The sequence below is a fragment of the Vombatus ursinus genome, unplaced genomic scaffold (assembly GCF_900497805.2).
Source record: "Vombatus ursinus unplaced genomic scaffold, bare-nosed wombat genome assembly UNPS02010639.1, whole genome shotgun sequence".
In the NCBI taxonomy this organism is placed as follows: Eukaryota; Metazoa; Chordata; class Mammalia; order Diprotodontia; family Vombatidae; genus Vombatus; species Vombatus ursinus.
Window position 1 is genome coordinate 5,682,820 of NW_020950417.1, and position 26,162 is coordinate 5,708,981.

General features: G+C 35.4%; 1 protein-coding gene across 1 annotated transcript in view; it reads right to left on the reverse strand.

The window, feature by feature from the left end:
- The window catches only part of AFDN (afadin, adherens junction formation factor), a 180,801-nt gene that overhangs the window by 9,630 nt on the left and 145,009 nt on the right, over positions 1-26,162 (reverse strand). The window contains exons 27-29 of the mRNA XM_027854857.1: positions 25,940-26,125; positions 14,402-15,430; positions 1,357-1,491 (exon numbers count right to left, since the gene is read on the reverse strand). Of these exons, the coding sequence (XP_027710658.1) occupies positions 1,357-1,491; positions 14,402-15,430; positions 25,940-26,125 (1,350 nt within the window). The remainder of the gene's footprint in view (positions 1-1,356; positions 1,492-14,401; positions 15,431-25,939; positions 26,126-26,162) is intronic.

The window sequence follows — 26,162 nt, forward strand, 5'->3', positions numbered from 1 at the left end:
TGAAAAAGTTCAATCCTTTAAACAGCCAGAAAAGGGAATTCCACAGATCAGCATAAGACCACGAAATATCCAGAATGCTGACTGGTTCTGGTTTTGTAAGTCTGAATTCCTTTGGTCTGTAGTTCTTACAATAACCATCAATTTCCATTTATGCATATAAATTGATTATAGTAAGAACTAGTCTTGAATGCTTGATCTCTTTGAGAATATCCCACAAGCTGTTTGGATCCACTGCAAAGCATTTATCATAAATGTTAAGAGAGAGTAAATAAAGGCTATAACAGACATTTATCATCTATTTCAATATACAAGTATGGTTCCTTACAGTATTTTCTCCAGCTCTCTTTTAAATGAATGTTCCAATGACTATTTTTTGACTGCTTCATGTTTTGTGAGATTCCATTTTGACAAAATATTTCCTGAGAATTACTTTATTTTGTACTTCCTACTAATATACTTCATTGTACTAATGAAGAAATGGTGAATGATCATAGATACTGAGTTTTCCCCAAATGAAGTTGTGAGAATCAGAGGCTTCTTAAAAGGAAAGAGACAAAGAAAACAGCTTCTCCAAAATCACATACAGCAACAAGCAGTGACCTCAGAACAAACCAAACAGTGCAAAATGTTGTGGGGTTAGAATTTCTCTTATATCAAAGGGCCTCAGCAAAAGGAAGAGATACTTAACATTTTAATATTAAGCTCACTCATAAGAGCACAAGATGCAAAGAAACCAAGATCTGGACAATGTAAGATTCCCATTTCCTGAGAATATCTGCTAAAATTCTTTGCTACTTCAAAACGTAATTCAAAGGAAAATGAACAGCTAACATTTGGAAATCAACAAATATTTTTTTTTTGAGCAGACTAAGCAGGTTAACATTCTAAAATTAAATCTTCCTCTTTCAATGTTCTGTAAGTCATTGTTCTGTTTTGAATAGAATAAGATCTCCAGCATTAAGATTGAGTTAACTTAGTAAATTAAACTTTTTCATGTTCAATAAATAAAAATGAACAAATATCACCATAACAACAACATGCTACTTAGTGTCAGATATGGGTTACAAGCCCAGGTTAAATGGATTCTTTAGACAGAGGCCCCTTGCTGAACAGATCAAGTATTGGAGTTCAAGTGCTTGAGAGAGATAAAGGAGCTTGGAGACAAAGTTCAGAAGAGAGGTAGGTGGAGCCAGACTGGGTTAAAGTTTTTGGTCCAATAATAAAAGTTGGGGATCCAGGCCCTGTTTCTGTCATGTGCATCTTAGGGATATGTAATTTCTATCTCCCTGCGCCCAAGCCAAACATTTATGTTTGGGCTAAGTTGATAATTTCTAGCCGCCCTCAGAGGACCATAACCTTTTCTTCAGCATCTCGCTTTGCTCGCTCCTCCTCTTGGCGCCGACGATCTTCTTCCTGTCTGGCCCTGTCTTCTGCTTCCCGTTTACGTATCTCTTCCAACTGTTGCTGCCGTCTGCGTTCTTCATCCTGTAACTAACAAAGATTTGACTTCAATCTGTGTGAAACCAACTGCTTCAGGACAAGATACAAGCAGCCCATAATTAAGACATATCACATATAGACAAAAAAGTCGGAAACAACACACCAGATTAGTATCAGTGAGGCAGGATAGCAGCATTAAATAATTTTGGATAATTTCAAATAATGCTTGAGACTTTATCCTCATAATCACAACTATAATTTTGCCAATAGAAAAATCAATAGCAGTGAGGAAGAAAATTATAAAACATTTAATATTGCATCAAACAAGTACTCAAGGGGTTAAAAAATGACTTCCCCAAGCTCACATCAAGCTAGGTATTATAGAGCTTAGATCAGGAAATAAGCTGCATGACTTCTACTCTAATGGCCTAAATACTGATGCTCTTCAGCATTTCATTACTGAATATAGGGTGTCTCGAAAATCTTTTGGGATCTCGATTTTTTTTTATTTATAAGAAATTATGCAAGAATCTAAAAATAGACTGTAATTTAAAAATTTTAAGTGGTATGGTGTACCAGAAAAACAGCAACAACAACAAATTTAGAATAAGAAGTCTTTGTAAGCTAAGCCTAGTCCCTTAATAGGTGGCATGACCACAGGCAGCTCATGTGGCCTCTCTGGATCCGTTTCCTTCTCTGTAAAATGAGGGAGGGAGTTGGGCTAAAAATCTCTAAAGTCCCTTTTACCTTTAAAACACTATGATCTTAGGATAACTTCACTGAAGTCTTATTACATACACCTATGTATATATATACTATACATGTTGCTTTCCAATCTCATAAAACAGATTTTAAATGCCCAAAGAAGCATGCTATTTTGCAAACTCAACATATGATGGGAAATCAAATAAATTTTTTTCTATTACTATTTAAACACTTACAAATATTTTGTCAAATGGCAAATTGGTTTATATTAAGAGATCCACATAAATTAAGACAAATGTGAATATAGGTGTCCTTCACTATGGAATGCATGCATTTTCACAAAGTGTGATAGAGATCAATCTCTATTTGGAGTCAAGTATGTGGATATATACACTCATAGAATAGATTTCTAAAAATATGTTGTGAGGGGCAGAGCTGCTATCTGGAGCAAATTTACCTTCTTTTTGTAGCACTTTTCCAGCTTTGTGATCACACCCTCTGCCACAAATGTCTTTTTAATAACAATTTAATACCTATAAAGTTCAGTCTTCATATTCTCCAGAAGAAATTTTTAAAGAATTTTGGTCTCCTCCCTTTAAAGATTAGCTTAGGCATAGCCAACAGATGACTTAATTCAGGATTACACTTCCTTGAACTTGAAGCTTCAGAATATATGAAATACATTAACTTTTTTTAATGCACACATACACAGTTAAAAATGATGCCAATATTTACAGGAAAATAGATATAGAAGTTAAAGGGACTTTCAAGGTCATCTGGTCCAAATCTCTTTTTAACAGCTAAGGAAACAGCTCCAGAAAGGTTAAAAGATAAGTAAACCTACTCTCATTTTTGCAACAAGTTTGCAGAGATACTTAGATATGGCCGTTTAATTTAATTCTGTATTAAACCTGACATGTGGTATCTGATCACTTGGTTCTGTTATACTAAAATATATACATCTTCAAATATTGTTCAATTATTAGATTACAGAAACAGCAAGAAGAAAAATCTTCACTTTAATTTCAACAGAGTGAAGAAATTTAAGAAGATGTAAAGTTGTTGGCATTAAAGTGAGCATACTATTGGTTTAATAGTCCTTTTAATGGTAGTGAAGTTCTGCTATCTAGTGAAACACTATAATGCTAAAACTGCCATTAAACTATCAGTTAGTTATTAATGAAATTGTTAATAAAAATTTAAATTTCAACTCCTAGATATGTAGTATGAGAAAAAAAAATCTTCCCCTTCATACTTTACTGCGATCTGGCTGAAAATACTTTAAAAAGGAGAGTAATAAATTAACCTTTAACACAACATTTTTTACATTTTAATTCTCTAACATATCATGGTGATGTGGGAGTTTCCATCAATGATGCAGATTAAAACCTATCCACTCCTACATATTCTATGTGACACTTTCCATTTCTTCCCCCCAGATTCATCACAGGGTATTCAACCAAAATGTTGAAGTCATTCCTCAATTGCCCTTGAATATCAGTAACACCTCATTCTAGTATCAGCAATAATAAAAACAATCTTGTTGAAAACACTGAATTAAATTATTATGCCTTTTCCGAATCCCAGACAAAAACGAATATCTAACAGAGTTGATGACAATAGCTCATGCCTCAGTGTTAGCTAAACACGGACCTAAAACTATTAAGAAAATTGACTTTTCAGTTCTTATAACGTGAGTATGTGATTAAGCATTGTTAAAAATCGAAAGAAGGCAGAATGATTAGTAACCTTGGTCTTTGGGACTGAAATAGAGAAGATAAGTATCTGTATCAAAAAGGCTAGGTGAATATGGTAACTTTTATGAGGAACTTTATCCTTCAAGAAAACAGCATGGAAATCCTAAATAAAAGAAAATTGCTACATCGGTCATCAGTGGTATTAAAAATGCAGGAAAAAGAGGGAATTATGGGAAAAATGAAAATAAGGGTTCCATTATTAAAATATTATTGTAATTGTTCCTATGAGAATATCTAGAGATATTACATAATGGAGATCAAGTTCATTTTTTCTTTTTTGTAGGCAATGTGGTTAAGTGACTTGCCCAAGGTCACACAGCCAGTTAAGTGTCAATTGTCTGAGGTCACATTTGAACTCAGGTCCTCCTGACTCCAGGGCCAGCGCTCTATATACTGCGTCACCTACCTGCCCCCAAGATCATTTTAAAAATCATAGTTTATTTTTCAATGAAGAATAAAAGTCATACTGGTATTTTCGATCAGGTAGCAAGCATATTCTTTGCCATTTAACCAGTCTCTAGGTGATATATTATTAAAAAGAATTTTTTAGCTCAAAATATACATCTGTTTCTGACACTAGCCTTGAATACTCAATTTGATTGTTGGGGCTGGTTGGGGAGGGGAGAAGAAAGATGTGCGTAGGTCCTGTGATTTCATTAGCACAGTGAATTCCCAGTGTAGAGACTCTTTCCACCAAAGCATATCAGCAACTTGTCTACAAATTATAGCCTTCTTATTGTCTGGGACACTGAGAAGCTAAGTCACTTTTCCATGATTATAACAGGCAAGTTCTTTTTGCAAGAAAAGGTATTTTTTAGGTCTTTAATCTAAATAAATCATCTTTTATATAAATGGTATCAAATTCCAATAGAAACAACAGCCACTAAACCATACATAAAGATCCCTGTGGGCTGCATCATGACTTAGAAAACCACACATTAATATTATCTATGTCCTATTGCATTGTAATTTATCTTATTAAATATTTTCCAATTACATTTTAATTTGGATCAGCTCACACTCAGGAGTGCTGCCTTACATCACAGCTAAGGTTTGAAGTTGGAAAGAAGTGCGGAGAAGACAAGGCTTCCTTTTTTTCCATGTGAATATTGGTGCCTCATAGATTTTAAGAGATTAATACTGAAAAGTTTATTTTGTCATAAGCAACACATTAACTATGAGGCACAAATCTTCAGTACATCAGGCTGGGAAACTTTATTGTTCTCTTCTTAACCCAAGAGAGCCAAGAGAGAAGAAAACTGGCCAACAGCACCAAACTAATCTTGAATACTACATCACTATGAGGAAACATAATTTTTGTTCTTATGATCTGGCTCTAGAAAAACCTCAATGAACATTAAGCAAGACTATGTATTTAAAATGGTAAAAAATTTTTTCTGTTACTGGCCATTTACTGTTACTTAAATTTTGTTGAACAGTTCATTATTCATGGATTTTTCTTCCATTTAAGAGAGTTGAGTAATGAATTTTTCTGTCAGGGTGCTCTTTGCTTCTCTTTTCCAAGCAAATATTTTTATTGCCTGAAAGCATCATTTTCCTTCATTTTAATGTCATATTTAGTGTCATTCTTTTTGGTAATGTGAAAAACTGGCTTTGGGAACCATCAGTTTATAGAATATAAAGGTCAAGAGATGGTTACTAAGCTATTTTTATTAATTTCAAAATTTTTAAAAAGTTCCAGGTATGAGAAAGCCAGTGAAGTATACATAAAAGTTATGAATCACAAAATGCTATCCATAAACTAGCACTGTCAATTTGTTCTTATAACTAATTCTGGTGCAGTTTTATGAAACAAAAACCAAATTTGTAATTCTCACAATGAGTACAGATTAAAAAATGGTATTGACAAATGTTCATAAATAGGAAAATACTTGCTCTTTACCAATAGCTTTCATTTTTTCTAATTGGAATAACATTTTGTAGTAGGCATCTTAACTTCATGTACTCTGTTCAGTAATGATTAAAAGCCTATTTAATTAAGATAAAGTGATTCTACTGAAGATTTTTTTTTGTCTTTATAATCCCTGAATTTATTCTTACCCTAAAACACATAGTCTTCACCCCTTCTGGAAAATTTAAAAAGCTTCCATGAGAAAAGTTAGTATCTCTTGATTTATCCCAATTGCCCAAAGGAAAACTTGGGATAATGAACGCAACTGAATGATTCGTGAGTGTCTATATCCCAACTATCTTTCAACTTAAACTAAGGATTGTGTATCTACTTAAACTACCTATTATATGTAAGAGATATCCAGTATCAAATTTCCTCAATCTTAATCAGTTTAAGGCATAGAATAAAATGAAATAAATATGATGAAACTACTTACAATATAAAGGATAAAACCAATAAATGAAAAAATCCTGTTTAGAATGATCAGGAAGAAAATAACCAGGCTTATGATTTCTAAATGGAACATATGAAAAGTTCCATGTTATTAAAATCATTTTCAGAATTGGTACCATTTTGAAAACTACCTTAGAAATAGCTCCTAATTAATCCTGCAGGGCCAATTAAGAATAAGAGGCAGTATGCTATAGATACTGGATCGAGTTAGCCTCAGGTTCAAGCCCAGACTCTGGCACACAGGAAATCACTTAACATCAAAGTCCCAGCAAATCACAGACATGGTTTAAAAAAAAAAGGCTGGGGGGCAGCTAGGTGGTGCAGTGGATACAGCACTGGCCCTGGATTCAGGAGGACCTGAGTTCAAATTTGGTCTCAGACACATAATACTTACTAGCAGTGTGTCCCTGGGTAAGTCACTTAACCCCACTGCCTAGCCAAAAAAAAAAAAAAAAAAAAAAAGGCTGAAATAAGCCTATACTAAGTATTTGTACTATAGAAAAATCAACCTCAGTTGAGTTATTATTTACTACTGTCTATGTGGATAAATAATAGAATAGTGACTTGACCACGAAGAACAATTTTTTCTACTTTATCACCACCACCATTATCATCACTTACTTTACCAAGTATAGATAAACTAATTTATTTGGCCTTTTGGGGCTGTGATTTGATTGGTACAGAAACTCTAGAGAAACAAAAACCACTCTTACCAACAGGGATGAGATTATTCACCACAATTCTGACTGCAATGATGAGAGGTTAAGTGACTTGCCCAAGGTACCACAGCCAGTAAATAGATAGGGACTAATGTGATTTTATTAGAAGAGAGATCTCTTGGGTGAAGAGATTCCCTCTACCATTGCAGATCAGCAGCATATCTGCAATTTGTAGTCCCTAAAACAGATTTTTTTGAGCACTGAGGGGATAAGTGACTGGCCCAGCTTCACACAGCCAGTGTCAGTCAAAGGCCAAAGGTGGGACTTCAACCCAGTTCTTCCTAGCTATAAGGCCAGCACTCAGCATTCTACTCTCATTAATAGTAATAATAACAGCCAGTTTTTAAATAGTATGTTATGGTTTGTAAAACAATTTACATAATCTCTTTTGGACTGATTTGATCTTTAAGACAAGGTTGTGAGACTGGTGCTATTATTATGCCTATTTTACAGACAAGGAAACTGGTGTACAGAGATGTGAGAATGACTCCTTCAAGGTCACATGGTTAGCAACTAAGGTGGGGGGGGTCTGAATACAGGGTTCTTTGAGCTTTAAATCAGTACTCTTTATGATAATACCTGCTAAATGGCAAATCAACAAAATTTTCAGAAATACCATAGCAATATTCAATGTTGATATCAAGATACACAGGTACAAGCATTTCTTGACTTTAGAGTATATTTTGGTTCCTGGAAAGGAGCTGTAAGTCTAAATCACGTAAATTTAGGATTCATTGTAACTTTTGTACCATAAAATGCTAATAGTCACTAAGCTATGTTGTACAATCATGACTCAAAGAGTCCTATTCAAATACTATGACTTTGTAAAACAGGCGTAGGAACATTAAATTCTAATATCCTTTACATCTACAGGTTTTCCTGAAAAAACAAACGTATCTCAAAATATGAAATATAAATTTTTTCTGTAAGAAATCTTATGGATCACTCCCTTTTTCTTGACCTAGCTATTCTCTTTGGTGTCAATATCATACTTTTTATTTTCCAGCCACGTGATAAATGACAACAGCTTCAAGACCAGCTTTTAAGCTTTATAAGTCAAGAAAGCCAACATTTGTGTGAGTGTTTTCACTAACTGGAAATAATATTCAAAAATTCCTATGGTTAATGGTAGCAGGTGTCAATTATTACAAATTAATGAAATAAAGACTTTAAAGTACCTAGGTGGTTATTCAGTTCCATTCTAATCCAATTCAAACTGCTTTGAGGACCATCTGTCAATACCACAGAATGAATCATAGAGGCGAATCTGCCCAAGAAAATCCCCTTGGACCCCTGGTGTATGTCCTTGTTCAGATCACACCCCAAGGCCAGCATTTACTGAGTGCCTCCTCTGGACTAGGTACACCACTAGGCACTCACTGCTTACCCCAACTCTCTTAGAGGAGTTTACTTACATTCTATAAGATGTGCATTCTATCAATCCCTTGAAAATGCCTTTAAATCTCTTATAACTTTGCCTTCTCATCTTTCCAGGGTCCTATTCTCTGTATACTCAACCACCTGGGTGCTCAGGCCCCTTTGCTGTTTCCCCCCCATCTCCTGGCTAACATTTTCACTGGCTGCTGTCCATGCCTACAACTCCCTTCCTCCTCACCTCTGCCTTCTGGTTTCCTTCAAGTTTCAGATAAAATTTAATATTATGCAAGACAGCTTTTGAGTTCCCTGAGATGATGCCCAGTTTATACATAGGTGTTTCCATGCTGTCTCTCACAACAGAATGTGAGGTCCTTGAGGGCAGGGAATGTTTTTGCCATTGTTTGTACTCTAAGGGCACAGAGTGATATCGTTCCTGGCACACAGATGGCATTTAATTAATGCATGTTGACTTAATTTTTGTTGAGAAACTATGGAATGCTTGGAATATCTGATGATATAAAGTAACCACAAAAAGAACTCAAAATAAGGAATACTGCATTCTTAGGTGTTTTTAAAAGGTTTTTTTTGTTAACTTCTAAACCCAAGTCCAGTTATTACCATTATTTCATGAAATCTTTAAAAACTGCACACTTAGAAAAAAATTAGGCTCAGTTACTTAACATTTATTTATTTATTTATTTATTTTTTGGGTGAGTCACTTGCCCACAGTCACACAGCTGGTGAGTATCATGTTGTCTGAGGCTAGATTTGAACTCAGGTCCTCCTTACTCCAGGGCTGGTTCTCTATCCACTGTATTTAACTTATATTTTGAAAAATTACTATTCATTAGATATTTTTAAAGCTTTTAAAGGTCAGAAGTATTTTTATATGGTCTCAGGGCATAAATTTCCTAGAATGTTAACATATAAGGCATTTCTAGGAAACATGCTTCCTAAAATATATTATATAATATATTGAGTTGATATAATTTCAACACACAATTTTCCTCTGGTCATAATGAAAAGGGGAGGGGGAGGGGATTCCATGGAAAACAGATAAGTTCTAGTGTTATAGGCACCCCCAGGGGGGAAAAATTGCTTCTTGAGTGCAAGGACCACTTGTATTTGCATCCCCAGCCCCTGACACAAGTACCTATCAGAGTAAAAATCTGTGATACAGAACTAGAAAGATGAGAAAACTCATTCTATGTTAATTCCATGTGAAATTATGCTAGTCCCAAGTGAAATTTAAAGAAGTTAGATATGTAACTTTCACTTAGCAAGGTATTCACCAATAAAATTTATCAAAAACACTTGGTGATTTTTATCCCAAGGGATAAAAAAAGTCTCTAATTTGGACATGGGGACTATGATCCCTTTGCATAAAGATTTGAAATCTCTAGAATATAAAGAGAGAAAATAAAATTTTCAACAGGGTATGGGAAACAGAGAAAACAGATTTTTGTTAACTGAAAAAAAAAATAAATAAATTGCTGCTGATGAGACTAAGCTTGACTACCTCCCAGGGATGTTATGAGGGTATATTTGTGAAGCACCTTAGTGTGGTGGCTGGAACACAGTTGGCACTATATAGATAATGAGGATAATAAGGATGATGATGGTGATGTCTACCTTCATGAATCGACATATAAGCAAATACTAAACTAATTAGGTTGAAACAAAATTAGATAAAACAGGGATTTATAGAAGCAGGCAGGCAACTGGCTTAGTTGATAGAACACTGGATCTGGAGCCAGAAAAATCTTGAGTTCAAACAGAGCCTAAGACATTTACTAGCTCTGTGATCCAGGGCAAATCACTTAACCACTGTCTGCCTCAGTTTCCTCATCTGCAAAATGGGAATAATAACAACACCTACCTCCCAGGGTTGATGTGAGGTTCAAATGAGATAATATTTGTAAAAAGTGTTGCAAACCTTGAAGTGCTATGTAAATGCTAGGTATTATTTTTATAATTATTTTTAATTCATCAATGCAAATTTCTTAACAAAAGGGTAATAATCTTCATGGAATCTAGAAAAAGAAGTCCCAGAGTAAGAAGTTTCTAATAGTTATCTACTATTATACAAGGGAGAAAGTGATTTCTCTATTTGCCAGACACCAGAAAGGAATGCTCAAAAATAGTCATAATTATTCAGGTTGTGTTGAATACTATGAATTATATATGCCACATGATGATAATCCTAATTTATTTTTGCTTTGATTACACATGTGCCAACAAAACAGTTGTCTGATTGCTAATTTGTCAGGTAGCTTGAGAGGAAAGCCTGGACAACATACATTTTTCTAATATTTCTAATATTCCTAGCACTGAGCAGGTATATGCCCAATTCTAAATTAAGTGCAATAATGATTTATATCAGTTTCCTTAGTTTTGTTAGTGTTCAATTCATTAACATTTTTTGAATATATTCTTTGTTCTAAGCATTATGCTAGGCAGTTGGATAAGATGAACCTTAAAAAGTGCCTACCCTCAAGAAGCTTACATTCCATGAAAGGATAATAACATGTACACACAGATATGAATGCACAAAATATTTACAAAGCTATTTGGAGGGGAAAGACCACCGACAAGGAGTGGGTGGAGAAGGATCAGAAAGGACTGCTGTAGGTAAGAGGTAGCTTCTGATTTGTACTTTGAAGGAAGCTAGGGATTCTAAGTAGAAAAAGCATTCCAGGGATAGTGACAGCTTTTAGAAGAAAATCCTAGATCCATGGTAGTAATCCATGTCATCAAGACATAAATAACCAATGAAATTTTATATCAACAACCAATCAATCAGGTATTTGTTACAGACCATCAAAACTGGGGCTAAGACAGAAAATTCAATTCAACGACATATAAATAACAGATGATCTGATTATGGTTTCATTTCACCGATAATTATCTAAAATACCTAAGCTAGTAAAATGCCTGTCGGGATGGAAACCCAATGATAAACCAAGTTTCTTCAATGTTAATATTAAATTGATAGAAATACTAATTATTCAGCATGACTGGAATGTCAGAATGGATTTTTTTTTTTGGAGAGAGAAAAATCAATAAAGTATTATTTTTAGCCTACTTCATTAAAATGAACATAGCTGTTAAAACTAAAAGCCACAAGACATTATCAAGGGAAAAAAAAGTACACTTCATTAAGACCACAGTACTCTATTAATGGGTTAAAATATCTTAACTGATAAATTCAGTTCAATCTTATTTCAGTTTTCTATAAAAACTCAAGCACGTTTCTCTTATTTTAAATGTTTACTCTTCTCCATTTAAGATTTATTTCTAATGTTAAAAAAGGGAAGTAGACAAACTTTCCATTCTAAAAAGTTTTTCCCAAGTGTTCAGACTTTCTAAAACAATTCTAATGGGAGATTTAGAACAGCATTACATACTGCAAAAAACAAACAAATAAATAAAAAGTAAAAATCAAACACCATATAATTAAAGCTGAAAACAATTCAAATCCATAAACGAAATGTAATACTTTAAACAAAGCAAAGAGTAGCTAAATCTAAAGACATTTAAAATGCATGCTTCTAAGGGATTCACTGGTCTACATCCTGATCTAGATACCTCCTAGAAATTAAAAACAAAACACCCAATACACATTGGATCTACTTAAAAACATAAGACTACCATCACTAAAGAAAATCAAGACAGGAAAAAAAGTACTGAAGGGAAAGAAACAGGAACATACCAAATCTAGAACAGAGATTGCTGGCATAGCAGTCTGCTGCAGGTAATAGAGAAGGGAAAAAAAAGAAAGATGAAGTGTGAAAAAAAAAAAGTTAAGTTTAGACTCCTATTGTGCCCAAAGGCATTTCTGTTGATTTCTTACTTCATCTGTTTTTGAAAAATACCCAGAGGAAAAAAGTAAAGAACTACTGACTAATTTATAGCACTATGAGGACAATGACAGCTGACCGATACATTTTAATTTCTTCATTACAGAAATTTGAGAGCAGCAGCACTTTTTTTTTAAACTAGACCTTTTTAAGGATAATGTAAATATGAGGCAAATTAAAGAAATACTCTAAAAATATCAGTGAAAAACTTTCTTGAGATCGAAATCCATGGAGATGATATGCATACCCAGTGCTTGAAGTTAACTTCTGTTAGACCACAAATAATGAATAGGTAGCCCTCCGAGAAATGAACAACTACAAGTAAAATTACATACATGCATCTGACTACTTTGGTTATTATTTGGAAAGAAAGTAATAAGAAATGTTAAAATTAGTAATGTTTTAAAATTATAAATAGCAGTTTTATGATCAGAGATAAAAATACTGAAACTATAGCAAAAAAGACTTATATTCATCATAATTTCTCTAATTATCAATCTAATGATAAGAATCTAGTCATCAATTAATTCAAAGGGGCAATGTCCACTACAAAGAGAAAAGTAAGAATGCACACCTAGAATAAATTTAGGAAATTAAGTGTCATAAAGTTAGCATCATTAACAACCACACAGAATTTTTTTTAAAAAAGCTGCTGAAAGTTATATATTATTAATCATTCCTAAATAAGTTTAATAAAGTTCATAGCAAAACTAAGTCCAATATTTAAGAATCCTACAAATGCCTAAAACTAATTTTTGGAATTTTGGAAATTTGGATTCAGTTTATTGAAGTATATTCCAAATGAAAAAGAAAAAAGAAAAAAAAATAGCCTGAAATAGAAACTTATGTGTTTGTACATATGTATATACGTGTTCAGCTGGGCCACAGTTCATAAATATTATCTATACACAGTGCATTGTAAACTATCCTCTAACAGCTAGCACTAGATTGGGCCAAACACAGAAGCCCAATCAGATGAACAGGAATTAGAATCAAAAGATAAACTAGTGTGTGAAAGATCCACAGTCTTAGCTATCTTATCTCACTAGATCCCAATATAAGTAAAATAATATTGAATAAAAATATTCAGCATTAATTTTCACAAGTTGTCATGAGGACAAATAACAAAGTAGCCCAGGAAATATGACTTTCAATACTTTTCTTATCTCACTGAAGAAACAAAATACCTTGAATTTAACTAAATTCTGGCATTTTTACACTGTTTTTAATCTGATAAGAGTAACTGGATTTTGTTCTTATGCTTCTGAAAAGTACCAGTAGGACAAGACATAAATGGGAAAAAAAGATGAGCAAAATGTTTAACTGGCTTTCTGTTTATACCTCAAATAAAATGTACTTCTTGATTTATACAAACTCTTCTTTTAAATATTATGGCCAATCACTTAAGTTCTCTGTTAAAAACCAAGTTAAGAACTTGTAAAATTTAAAAATCATTAAAAATTCTCAACATAAATTATTTGTGTTTGGAAAACAACTCCCCTATGGTTTCCACCAATTTCTCTGACTTCCCAGACCAAAATTCTTTCCTAAGGACCACTGCACTCCCCTGCACAAATTCTCTCCCCCTATTAGAATGTAAACTCACTGAAGGCAGGCGATAGACAATTTGTATTTCTATTCCCAGTTCCCTACACAGTGTGAGGCTCCAAAGAAAGACATAACAAATGCTTTTACATTCTTTCATTTGTTCAATGCTACTAAAAGTTGGTAAAGAATACTTTTCTTTTTTTTTTTGCCTATGCAAAAGGTGGGTGAAAAGAATAATTCAGGAACTTGATGATAAAAACATCTAATTTGCTGATATAGACAACTAATATTTGCTAAGTATTTTTTCTTTTTGTTCCTCAAACTTTACCGATTAATTTCACTGGATTAATAACTATAATTATTGTATAATTAATTATAATAAAATTAATAGCTGTAATAATGACTATAACCTGTGTTTGTCGAATAAGCTTTATAAAAATATTTTTTTTATAAAATATTTTTTATAAAAATAAAGATTCAATCTGATAAGCAACCTGTTCTTTTCTGATAAGCAACCGCTCTTTTTTTTCCCCCACTAGTTTCTGTACTGTGTTCATGAATTTATATATAGCCATAACACATTCACAGAAATTAAAAAGATAAACAGAGAGATAGATCCCAGATACGCACACCCAAAGGATTTTTCCCCTTTACCCTGGTTCTTCTTTCGGCCTCTAGGCGCTGCATAATTAACATGGTATCTACATCATCATCTTCCTCATCCTCATCATCTTCATCCTTCTGCTTTGATTCTTGGAGTCTCTTCTGGAATTGCCACTCTAACATAAGTTTTCGTAAACGGTCATTTTCTTCTGCTGTGCGATCTGGTTTGTTTTGAAGATCCTGAATCTCTTTGCTTAGCATGTCTACAATGTGCATTTGCTGCTGTTTCTCCAGCTTTTCCTTGGCATCCCGTTTCCATGGGTCAGGGGACAAGCTATCACTGGAGGAAAGCTCTTCTTTGCTGATTGTGATGTACTGCAAATCTCTCCGCTCAATTGTCCGTGGCTGCTGCTGGGGCTGCAGCTCCCGGATGACAGTTTCTTGGGGTCTCTGTAACGTAGATGGCTTTTCTGGCTTTATCTGCTGGACAGGTACAGGAGTAAGTTGGGTGGGGTTCAAGGGCTGAGTGCGCATTTGCCCCAGCTTTCTTTCCTGTTCTCGTCGCTTCCTCTCTCTCTCTTCTTCTAACCGCGCTTTTTCCTTTTCATACCACCGCTGGTGTTCCTCTCTCTTTTTACGTTCTGCAGCTGCTGCTGGTGCAGACTGAGGTCCTATCTGGTGAAGAGGAGGAGGGGGAGGCAGAGGTAAATCCATGGGAACCCCATCAAAGTCAGCTGCATAGTGCACGGGAGGAGGGGGAGGCGGAGGAGGAAGGTCTGTTCGAATAGGTTGAGAAATAGCCACTGGGGTTGGCTGAAGAGCTGTTGGGGTTTTCCAACGGCCAGGGCCACTTTTGGTTAAAGTAGAAGCTGGAGTAACAGACTTAGAAGAGTGGTTCAGGAATTCTTGGCTGGACGTACTAGATTCCACAGAAGAGCTCTGATTTATCCATATGTCACTGTCAGACTTTCGATCTAAATAGTCTGAATCTTTGCGATGACACTCTGGTTGGTAAACTTGATCATCTCTCAATTCTTCTTGGGAACGAGTAACACGCTGGAAAAAAAAAGTCATACTTAATGAATTTTTTTTAAAAAGAGTTAAAAACAAATCTAATTAGATCTATATGAAAATAATTTCTAAATGGCCTTTAATGAGCTAACAATATAAAACATTCTAAATGTGAATTCTACTTCTACAAGTATTTAATACATGTAGTGTGAACATATACTTGGTCCACAACTCAATTCAAATGGAAAATGAAGATGCTGTCACTTTCTCACAATGTTTTGAGGAAAAAAAATTATAAAAAAATTTTACATGTTAATGCTTATGAAAAAGATCAATAAATACAAAAGTTCTCTGTAATAAAATCCCCTAGTAAGTTTTTTAATCTTTAAATAACCTGTATATCTATTTCAGAGAACATAAAAAAATCCATGGGCTTCTAAACCTCATGAACCATATAAATTCCTAGGTACAATGCAAGGAAAAAGGAAAAAATGCATGGAAATTTGAGATACTGTGCAGTTTTCCAACCTGGGGAGATTAGGAGACAAACACAAAGCCACTTAGCTGTTTCCCTACTGTTTTAAATGACCTTTTAATCTCTTTTGCCCTCAATCACTTTCCTAAAGAAAAGGAATATACAGGCAGAAGCAGCCAAGTGCACTGCTTTATTATTATTACCATCATTATTACTATTATTATTATTCTAGTCTCCAAAGAATAAAGACAGAAAATTAAATCCCAATGAAAGATTCCCTAATCAGAAACAACAACAATTTTCCCACTTCAATTGGTGGATAAGGAAATGGGGATATAGATTTACTAAACAAATAAAGATCATTTCTGCTTCTCTTGAAAGAGCTAGAAAACGGTAGAATTGTAACTTGAAAAATCTGAATGCCCATTACCCAATTATGGCCTCTAATCCCTCATAAAGTCATGCCAGAAAGTGTCCTTGCTGCTGTTTATATAATAGCATATATAGCAGCTGTCCTAAAATACTTAAAATTAAAGGGAATAGTACATTTAAAGTTGCTTATGCATTTTTAATTGAAGTTTGCTTATCCAACCCTTCCCTCTATTCATGTTCTACCTTTGTTTTTTTCCTCCAGAGCTAAAAATTTCACTATGCTAAACAAAACAAAACCCCAAACCAAATAAAAACTATTTCAAGCATGCTTCAACTTTTCAAAGGATCAATGATCTTATCAATAAAAAAACTCCCTCCCAATGGTACAAATCACAACCCACCCAACATCCCATTCTAAGCAATTCTTGTCCATATCCTCTCATAAATCCACTGAGAACTGGAGAGCACAGAAGGGGAGAGTCTTATCATAAATGTGATGAGAGATTTCCTTTAGAGCAATACATTATTTGTGTATCAGTGCAGCACGTGATTTGACAATCTATTTGTAATTCCTAATTCTCTCCACAAGACTGGGCCATCTCTTCTAATTATACATTGCTGTGTTTATGCCCTTTCCTTTGTGCAATTCTTCACTTACAATATGTAAATTAGCAAAATATATTCATGCTTACTATGGTCATCTCTTTGAATAACCCACTATTTTGATTCTTTTGAAATTGTGACTTTTGAATTCTGTGACTACTAGCCATACAGCATCACTAAAAGAACAATGGCTTCTGTTTTAGGCAGAAGTTCAGGGCTCATGAAAAGCACTGAGCAATTTTCAAATGTGATCGAGCCTGCTATCTTCCATCAATCCTGGGCCCAATCCATCATTCAATTGCATTAATTCTCCCAAGATATGTACTAAAAACAAGCTCTACTGGTTGTTCATCCAATCACATATCCTTAGGTCAACTGCAGACATCATTTAAGAGGCTCTGAAATGTCTCAGGACTTAGGACAATCGGCATATCATCTATAGGACCTCAACATCTAGAGGGCAGAATCAGAACTGTTGTTCTAGATAGCTTGATGTTACCATAAACCTATGGGTAGAATAGGTATTGCGAAGCTGAAAAAAATATGAAAAGGAGAAATTTATTTCCTATGGGAAATATATGCATTTTTAACAACAATGAAAGTGTTTGTACTAGTTGCTATCATCAATTATGTGGTAATATTTTACCTCTTTTTCAGAACAACTCAACAATCCACCTGTTCCACAGATGTTGAGCTTCAGAGATTCTACCTTGCATACCTCCATTAATCTCCCAACTCTGCACCTCTCCACTAATCTTGTCCATGACTCTTACTAGATTTCTTTATCTTAAAAGAGTATTAAAATATAGAATTCTATTTCATGAGATTTTCCCTGATAGACCGAAGTAATAAAACCAAACCTTAATTAAATTAAAAACTGCTTTACTCTGGGTTAATTCCTTGATAAAGTCCATCTCTCTTCAAATTGTAATCTCTGCTGAACATTCTTTATGAGAGTACTAATTTTGTTGGCAAGTAGACACACCTCAATTTTAATCTTCATTTGCCATTGATAATAATTAACATTTATATAGTGCTTTTAAGATGTATAAAGTACTTTATATATTATTTCATTTGATTAATATTGACACTCAAGAGATTAAAGAAAAAGAGGTCCCCCCCATTTCTCCCAGGATGGAAGTTTATAGGCTTCTCATAGGACTGATTCCACTATTAATTCGTATGGAAATCTAGGTCTGCTGTTTCTGATGTAGGTCAGTTCAATCTTCTTTAGACAAAATGGTGCCCCACTCACATCAAGGGGCTCACTACATTAATGCAGAAATTAGTGCACTCATCAGATTGCCACTATCCACTAAAGCTCAGAACTCTTTTTCTTTTAAATTTCTACTTTTCAACATTCACTGTTATAAGATTTTGGGTTCCAAATATTTCCCTATCTCTTCCGTCCCTCTTCCCAGAAGGCATGCCATCTGATGTAGGCTATACATGTATACTCTTTAAACCTATTTCCACACCAGTTATGTTGTGAAAAAAGAATCAGAACAAAAGGGAAAAACCACAAGAAAAAAACAAAAACAAAAAGCGAAAATAGTATGCTTAGATCTGCTTAGACTCCATAGTTCTTTCTCTGGATGTGGACAGCATTTTCCATCATGAGTCTCAAATCATAATGCTGTAGCTCAGAACTCTTGAGCTCAATGGTACCCAACAGCCTCAGTCTCCCTGGTAGCTGGGATTATAGGCTTGTATCATGAGCCACCATACCCAACCTGAAAAGCCTTTAAGACAACAATTTGTGATACTCAGAGTTCTGTCACATTCAAACAATAACATATCAACAAAAGCAAAACACTTAAGCAAAACATTTATGCGTCAGATATTCTGTTAGGTGCTAAGGATATACAGATATTAAACAATCCTTGCCCTCAAGAAACTTACATTCAATCAAGGAAGACAATATATACATATATAAGTATACACAAAAATATGCAAAATACGGGGTAATCTTTGGGGGAAACGCACTAGAAACTGGGCATGGGGGAGGAATTAGCAAAGGCTTCATGTACATTGTATGTCACTTGAACTAAGCTCGTTAGTTCAAGAAATTCAAAGTCAAAAGTGAGGAGGGAGCACATTTCAGCCATGACGGATGATCAATATAAAAGCAGAGAGACTAGAAAAGGAAAGTCATATGTAAGAAACATTGGGAAGGCTGGAACCACATTGTGGTTTAATGTAAGGGCTTTAAATGACAGAGAAGTTTGTATTAGATCCAAAGGTGGTAGGAAACCACTAGAGTTTACTGAGCAAGAGAGTGACATGAACAGATTTAGGACTTTAGGAAAAATTACTTTGGAACTTGTGTGGAGGATGTATATAGGAGAGGCAAGAGGCTTAAAGATTAAGCACAGGAAGAGTGGATATTCCAAGTGATTATCTGTTGGTGAAAACCTGCGTCTTTCCTGCCCTTGATGTGTATGTGTATTTCATCAAGATTGATGAAATGGAAAAAATAGCTATGTGGATCTTAAGATTATCGCTGAATATATACATAGTAATAATATATATTATAATACATTGTATAATATATTGTGTATATATATATCATAGTATGATATATAGTATATTAGAGGCCACTTAGATCAACCCTCTCATTTGACAAATGAGGGCGCATGGGTTGGAAGTTAACAGAAAATTTCTCAATCTCCCCAGCCATTTTTTTTTTAAGCACTAGTAACTGCCATGTTTATTTTTTCCCCCATAAGCACTTGCTTTTCACTTTGAATTTTTCTTTTATTACAATTTCTATTTCTTCATATAACACAACGATGTTTGTGATGTTATAATCTAAGTGTGGTAGATAAAGTGATGACAGGCTTCCTTTTTTCTGTTTTGTCTAGTTTCACTTTTAAAGCCTTCAGTACAGGAAACCCTAGAAGAAAATTGTTGTATTGATGTAGACAGGCATAAGAATTGTTTCCAAGTCTTTGTAACTGACTTTTCCCTCTAACATTTTTTGACATTTTTGTGAAGTGATTCAATTCTCACCACCCTCTTCCCTTAAGATTTTATAAACAAACTTATATTCTAAACTACTGTTTTCACCACTGCCACTTTACAAGGGGAACAAATGTGTTGTAGCTGAGGGAGTACCTAGACACTTTGCATTTCCACATTGTGGTAATTTACTTACATCAGTTAAAATTTCTTAGAAATGGTAATTAAGTCTGTGTTGATATAGTTCCTTTATCTATTTCTCAATTTTTAGACCAGCTGATTGTTTAAATAGGTTAGGCTGAAACTATTTAAATTGCAAGCAGTATTTTCTCTATTTTATTCTTTTCTGATTTAGTCTTGATTTAGATCTTCTCCTAAAATGTTTTGATTCTACAAAGAGAACCAGTAGCAACCAGAGTTAAATCCTATGAAGATATAGTTAGGCAATTTAATTTTCTGTAATGCTGTTTGAGGCTCAATGCCCAATGCTTCTCCACTACCTCCTTGAAAAAAGTTTTCATGATCTATAAACTTGAGGTTTCTCTATAGTTTATGCATTTTTGGCCTCAGCTCTTGAACAATATTTTCCAAGAATTTTTTAAAAAAATCATATACCCTCATACATCTGCATTATAGTCAAGGACAAAAATAGGGACTGAATTTGTGATTTCATTTGTATAGTGAATTCCTAGGTGAAAAAAAGTTCCCCTACTGATTCAAGTAGGCATCTTCTCTGGAACTTAATCTTAAGAGAGTGGCCTAGAGCAATCTGCTTCTACTAAAGCATATGTTGATTTAATTAGGAAGGTTTCATGGTTTTTCATAGATTCCTCTACCTTTTCATCTTCAACAAATACTTGTTCATAAGCAAAAATCATTTTCATGTTGTTTTATTAGCAGGTACTTATAAGGAAGCACTGTAATATGAGATGAGGGAAGATCAGTGGAGACAAAGGTGCGAAGAGAAGGCACTCTAGGCACAAAGGACAGAAGTATCATATATAGCGAAGTACAAGTAAGCCTGTCTAGTTGAAATGTAGACTGCATGAGGGCAGTAATGTGTAATGAGCCTGGAAAGAAAAGTTGGAGTGAAATTATAAAACGCATTAACTGTTAAAGTAAAGCTTTGTGAACAGGTAAACAACATGATCAGACTCTTGCTTTAGGAATGCCAGTGTGATAGCTGGGTGGAGAATGGGCTTGAGAAGATGGATACAGGGAAGTAAATTAAGAAGCTATTTGAATAGTCCAGGCAAGAAGTGATGATATATTGATACATACTCTTTCTGACAGGCTCCCATATGGCATTTACATTTTATTTTATATTTATTTATGGAATATTTTATTATATGGCAAGTACCACATAATAAAAGTTGGGTTGGGGCGAGGCCTCAAAGTGCTAACACAACAAATACATAAGAAAAAGTGCTATGGCAGGTATGTGGAGCCTGGATTAGAGCAGGGAGAGACTCAAGACAGGGAGCATAATGAAAAGGCCATTACAATAGCATAGGAGACAGATAATCAGGCCTAAATGAAAGTGGGAGCTATGTGAGTAGAGACAACAAGAAATTTGAAAAAGAGGGGACGGAGGCAGAAATGTCATGCTTCAGCAGCCGACTGGACATATGGTCGTTCTGAATGAGATGTCTCTGAGATATTCAGTTTGAAATATCCCTTAGGCACCTGGTAATGTGGAACTGACACTCAGGAGATACTCAACCATATTGTGCCTTCTTATGACTGAGTCGACCTCAACACCCTCTAGGGCCTTCTTCATTCAATGCGACCTTTTGTGACAACTTCCTCAGTTGCTAGTGATTTAGTTACCTATTCAGATGATTCAGGATGTCTGCAGTTCACAGATTTGTGTGTGCATATACACATATATATGTATACACATATATGTATATATGCACAGATATACATATACATCTGTGAATCATCTTATTAGATAATAATTAAACCAATGATAACTGATGAAGTCACATGAAAGATAGTATTGAGTGAAGAGGGCCCAGGACAGTCATGGGGTACACCTGAGAGTTAATTGTGAAGAAAGTAGTTTCAGTTCAGTGATAGGACTGGAGTACAGATTGCAAAAGATTGCAAAGTCAGAAGAAGACGGAGGCAGCAAATGAAGACAGCATTTTCTCAGACTTTGGTTGGGAAAGGAAAAAGAAGACATAGGCAAATAGTTTAAGGGCTCTAGTGAAGGCTTTTTAAGGATGAAAGGGACTAGGGTAAGTCTAAAGGCTGTACAGAAGTAACCAGCAAACGTGGAGATACTGAAGATTAGAGAGGGGATGAATAGGGGGCAGACTGCTAGAAGGACACAGGAGGGGATGGACTCAACTTCAGGTGTAGAAGGGTTAGCTTTATTAAGAAGAGTTTTGGCATATGATGAGTTCTTATCACATTAGGAGCAGTTCACAAAACGAGGTCTGTTTAACCTGGAGAACTCTGAGAAGATTCAGGACAGATATGGCAGCTAAGATTTGTTCTTTTTGGCCCAAGATGGCAGAACCAAGTACAACTGGTGGAAGGAAGTTGCCAAGAGGTTAATTTAGACCTGATGTAAGAAAAAAAGTCCAAACAATTACAGCTATCTCAAAGTAAAATGAGCTGTCTTGGGAAGTGGTGGATTATTCCTTATTGGATAAAATACAAACTCCTCTGTTTACCATTTGAAGTCCTACCCAACCTGGCCATAATTTTATCTTACCAATGGCACTGGACAGTACTCCCCCCCCTTCCTAGCCAAACCGGCCTTCTCTGTTCCTCACACATGATACTCATCTCCTGTCTATAAGACTTTGCACTGGCTGTCTCATAGGCCTGGAATTCATTCCCTCTTTACCTTGGTTCTCTTAAGAGGCAGCTCAGGAATCATTTTTTGGCAGGAAGCCTCTTCTCCCCCATCCCCTCAACTTGCTGATATTCCAAACCATTTTGTATTTGTTAACTTTATGTTAACATATGTACTTATCTTCCCCATTAGAAGGTATGCTCCTTGCAGGTAGACACTGTTTATATTCTTTGTACCTGTGACCCCAGCACTTTGCACAGAGCCTGCCTGGCACACTGTAGGTGCTTAATAGAAACTTGACTGACTGGAGATCTTCAAGCATAAGATGGAAGACTATTTCTCAGGTATGTTAGTGCTTGATCTGCCATCAGAAAGAAGTGAATTCAAATTCTGCATCGCATAGTGACTAGTGCTGTGACTGTAGGCAAAGCACTTAAGCTTTGGTTTCTTCCTCTGCCAAGTGAGGATAAGAGCACCTACCTGGTCTTACAAGATTGATGGACAGATAGACAGATAGACAGACAGACAGACACACACACACACACACACATATACACTACAGCTTTGTGAAATTTAAAGTGCTACATAAATGTTAGTGCTTGCCATGTGTTTTACAGTGAATATTCCTTTTGGGAGTAGTCTGGAGTGGCTGGCAAGCTAAGGTCTTTTGCAACTACAGTTTCTGTGACTGAGTTATCACTAAGGGTCTTTCCAGCCCTAACAATATCCTATCTAGAAAATTCTAATAAAAGAAATGGCAGAAGTCATTGACCGAGACACTCATTATCAGTGATATTTGTAAGATCATCAAAAATGGGAAGTTACTATAAGAATAGAAGAGAAAATGGTACCAATTAAAAAAAAAAAATTGGAGGGAGTGAAGGAGTCCAGGTTAGTGACCTTGACAGTGATGCCTGGCAAAATTCTAGACTCCATTAATAATAGGATATCTCTCTTTTTTTATGACAGTGTTACTTGACTGATAGAGAGGGACCATGTGGAAAAGTAGGATAGAGAGCTGGTCTTGTAGTAAGGAAGACTGGTTTGATTCTTGTCTCTGAATTTACTGTACTGGCTATCTGACCTTGGCCAAGTCACTTAACCTGTTAGTCTTAAAGAACTGCTAAAGACACTTAAGTTATTATTGAAGACAGAGCCAAGATGGTGGAGTAAAGGTAGCAACCCAGTCAAACTCTCTCAATATTCCCCTTCACATAACTTTAAAACAATGCCTCAAAAAGAATTCTGGAATGGCAGAGCCAACAAAAGGTTGGGATGTGACATTTTTTCAGCCTAAGACAATTTAGGAGGTCAGTAGAAGTCTGTGACCAGGATGGGCACCAGCCTAGAGTACACACAACATCAGCACTAGAGGTGAGGGCCTTGGAGATGCCTGCAACAGTGGCAACGGCAGATTCAGCTGCTCTCAGCACAAACACTTAACAGTCTCTGCGAACTGGACAGCTGGTTAGAAGAAGATTCCAGAGGGCCCTTTGCTGGCACTAGATGCGGAGCCTGGTACTACTTGGTAACTCTACTGACCACACACAGTTCTGGGTGGCAGTTCCAGGGGAGAGAGAAGCACTAGTGCTTGTGGCTGCAAGGGACCAGGGGTCCTTTCTAAATAAAAACCAGAGCACAGACCAGGAGAACAATAACCTTTCTTCATATCAAACCACCTTGAAAGCACCGAAAACTTGTAGATCCCCAGAAGTAGCTCTGAAAAGAGCAGCATGAAAAAGCCCTAAGCTTGGAACATTATCACCTCACCCCTAGATGAACACAGTCTAACTTTAACATAAAGTTCAAAGTCAAGAAATAGCCTGGGAAAACAAGCAAACCAACAAAAAAGAACTTGACCAGAAAAAGTGACTACAGTGGCAGGGAAGATCAAGACACAAAATCAGAAGAAGATAACAAATGTGAAAACAGCTATAACTGAAGTCTCAAGAAAAATGCCAATTTGACATAAGCCCGACAAGAATTCCTAGAGGCGCAGCTAGGTGGCGCAGTGGATAGAGCACCGGCCCTGGAGTCAGGAGGACCTGAGTTCAAATCCAGCCTCACATACTTGACACTTATTAGCTGTGTGACCCTGGGCAAGTCACTTAACCCCACTGCCTAGCCAGAAAAAAAAAATTAAAGAGATAGATGTGGTAGGGGAAAAACTGAGATATGAGAGTGATACAAGTAAATTACAGGACAGAGAAATAGGTTAAAATCTAATAAAATATAATTTATTAAAGATAAATGTGAAACCTAACTCTTAAGATTAAAAAATATATATATATCTTCTTAAGTACAACATGGAGAAATCATGGCCAGATAACAATTTGCCTAAAAAAGAGTTTTTTGGGAACATTAAATTTGATATGACTGATCAGGAGTGTGATACTGCAGCCAAGAAAGGTAATGCAATCTTAGGTTACATTAAGAGACTGGTAAAGTTCAGAAATGACAGACTACACTGAAGGTCTTCAGGCACAAAGCAGATGGAGCCTTACTGAGTACACGGTAATTTCAATGATTTCTCAGGAAAGGCTACTGCCTCCATCAATGCTCATTTCACTTTATTCTTCTGTTGCAGAGCAGCATTCCTTAAATCATAGTCTGTAGAACCCCAATGTTCAAAAGAACACAAATAAGAGTTCTGAAAAGAAATTTTAAAACTGGTGATATTTTTACTTCTCAAATGTTAAGTGAAAGTGATAACCTAATATTCATTTAATATTTAAGTGAAGTAAACTTTGTGCCAAACAAAAGGTGGAATTTACTCCAGGTTGGTATAATATAGTTGGGCTTGGCAGACTTGGTGAATGTGTTCCTTAGTTTTGCTGACCTGTTTTTTATTCCTTCTTTCAGTTTTATTTTTTGTAACATGGGATTGCTTGTTGGGTCAAGGAGGGATATATTAAAAAACAAAAATGTAAAAACAAAAGACAGTAATAAAAGTAAAGCATTTTAGAACTGTAATCAAAAGAAACATAGGCTTAAAACCTAACTCTGACATTCACAAGCGTCATAACCAGCACAATCTCTGCATTACTGATACTTCATCTCTAAACTGGAACCAACACTAAATATAGTATTTTAACAGGATTGTTGGAAGATCAGGTGAAATAATGAGTACAAAACGTTTTGCAAACCTGACAGGTTTGTTATATCCCATACAGTATTTAACACTATCATGGAAATAACTGATTTTGCTTTTAAAAAATTTCCCCAATCTACTTTATCCCTAGGATTATGTTCCATCTCACCAAACCTATTTGTAGTCCTAAAATGCCTTACAGCAAAATAAGCTTTAGAAAGTTAGTTGAATTTCATTTCCAACCTGAATTATGACACCGGAATGATTATTATCTGTCTGGATCTGTTGTTTTTCATCATAATTGGTCCACTGATTCTGAACAGGAACCATACGATCTTGTGATTTAGAAGCTGGGAATGTAAAGTACTCTCTGGTATATGTCTGAGTTGGGATAGGGTAAGCTTCAGGTCTTGGGGGTGGTGTCTGCTCCTGTAAAAGGCACAGAACATAAAGGAAAAGTGGACAT